The sequence below is a fragment of the Chaetura pelagica genome, unplaced genomic scaffold, assembly GCF_000747805.2.
Source record: "Chaetura pelagica isolate M959 unplaced genomic scaffold, ChaPel_1.0 scaffold658, whole genome shotgun sequence".
NCBI lineage: Eukaryota > Metazoa > Chordata > Aves > Apodiformes > Apodidae > Chaetura > Chaetura pelagica.
The window spans coordinates 174845-176203 of record NW_009954168.1 but is presented as its reverse complement, the minus strand read 5'-3'; the positions used below and the strand labels follow the sequence as shown (position 1 = coordinate 176203).

The following is a 1359-nucleotide window of genomic DNA, read 5'->3' as shown; positions in this document are numbered from 1 at the left end:
GCGGGGGGGCGGGCGGGGCCTGCCGTGGTTTGGGGACTCCTGTCACCCGGGGCCCTCCCTTTGCAGCGCTGCCACCTCAGCAAGGCCATCACTGCTTCTTCCTGTATTTCACAGCAACATCTTTCTCCCCAGCCCCAGAGCTGCAGAGTTTTGGAGGGCCAGGCGTGGGGGAAGGCAGAGGATGGGGGCTTTGGGGTTTGGTTTCTGAGAACACGGAGTGTAGTGAATCCCCACAGTTCCTAAACTCCTGGGTGTGCTGCTTCTCCCTGGACCTGGAGCCCAGCCCTGATTTCCAGCCCGTATTTCTGCTTGTCCCTGGAGCCACATCCCGCGTGTGCGGGGAGGGGACCGGGCTGCACGGGGTGTTCGTGTCTCCCCGGTTCGGCTCTCCCAGCCTCACAGCTGCTCTTCTTGCCCCCCTGCAGTGGCCGCGTGGCGAAGGAGGTGATGGAATCCAGCGCCAAGATCAAGCGGGAGCCCCCCGAGATTCACCGGTGAGAGCCCGGCAGCCCCGGCAGCGCGGGGCTCGTTACCGCGGCGGTGCAGAGAAGCAGGTGCCGCGGCTGTGGCTCTGACACTGTCCCTGTTCGTGTCCCCAGGGCAGGGCTGGTGCCGAGCAGGAGCTGCCCCTCCATCACCCACGGCCCCCGCCTGAGCAGCGTGCCCCGCCCCCGCAGGAGAGCCGTGCACAGCTCCATCATGGAAGGTACCGAGCTGGGGCAGCACCGCGGGCCCTCCCGCACGCCCCACATCCAGCTGAGTTTTGTAGCCACTGGTGCTGATGTGGGGAACGCTGGGGCAGGTCCCTGATGTGTCCCCAGGGCCTTAGGGCAAGGCTTGGCAGCACAAACCCTGCTCTTGTGGCGAGTTCGGTGTCACAGTTTGGTGTCAGTAGCTGAGTGCAGGCAAGGGAAGGGCTGGCAGTGGGGTGGAAGTCCCTGGTGCAGAAGAAAAGCTGAGCAATCCAGCAATGGTAATTTAGATTAAATTAGAAATAAGAGCAAATGGGGCTGCAGCTGGGGGGGGGGCCATGTGGGGGTGGGATGCAGCTGGGAAGGAGGATTGGCACAGGGCAAAATGTGGGACCTGGATGGGCAGGGACAGGGTGCAGAGATGCTTCCTGTTCAAAGGGACACGCCCTTTGGAGCAGGAAAGGGATTTATTTCCATGGAGGGAGCCCAAGGCTGATGTCTGTGCTGAGTTTTGGGGCAGGAGTTTGCCTGGCAGCTGTGGCAGTCCTGCAGACAGGGTCACCTCTGCTGCCCTGGTAAATGTGAGCACTGGCTCCTCCACCTCCCCCATGTGCCTTTAAGAGCACATTAAACAGACTCCCACAATAAATTACCCTGCGCTGGCACG

General features: G+C 62.1%; 1 protein-coding gene across 1 annotated transcript in view; it reads left to right on the top strand.

Annotated features, from left to right (window-relative positions):
- The window catches only part of FRMD5 (FERM domain containing 5), a 13390-nt gene that overhangs the window by 9201 nt on the left and 2830 nt on the right, over positions 1-1359 (top strand). Inside the window, exons 9-10 of the mRNA XM_010002840.1 lie at positions 395-494; positions 600-706. Of these exons, the coding sequence (XP_010001142.1) occupies positions 395-494; positions 600-706 (207 nt within the window). The remainder of the gene's footprint in view (positions 1-394; positions 495-599; positions 707-1359) is intronic.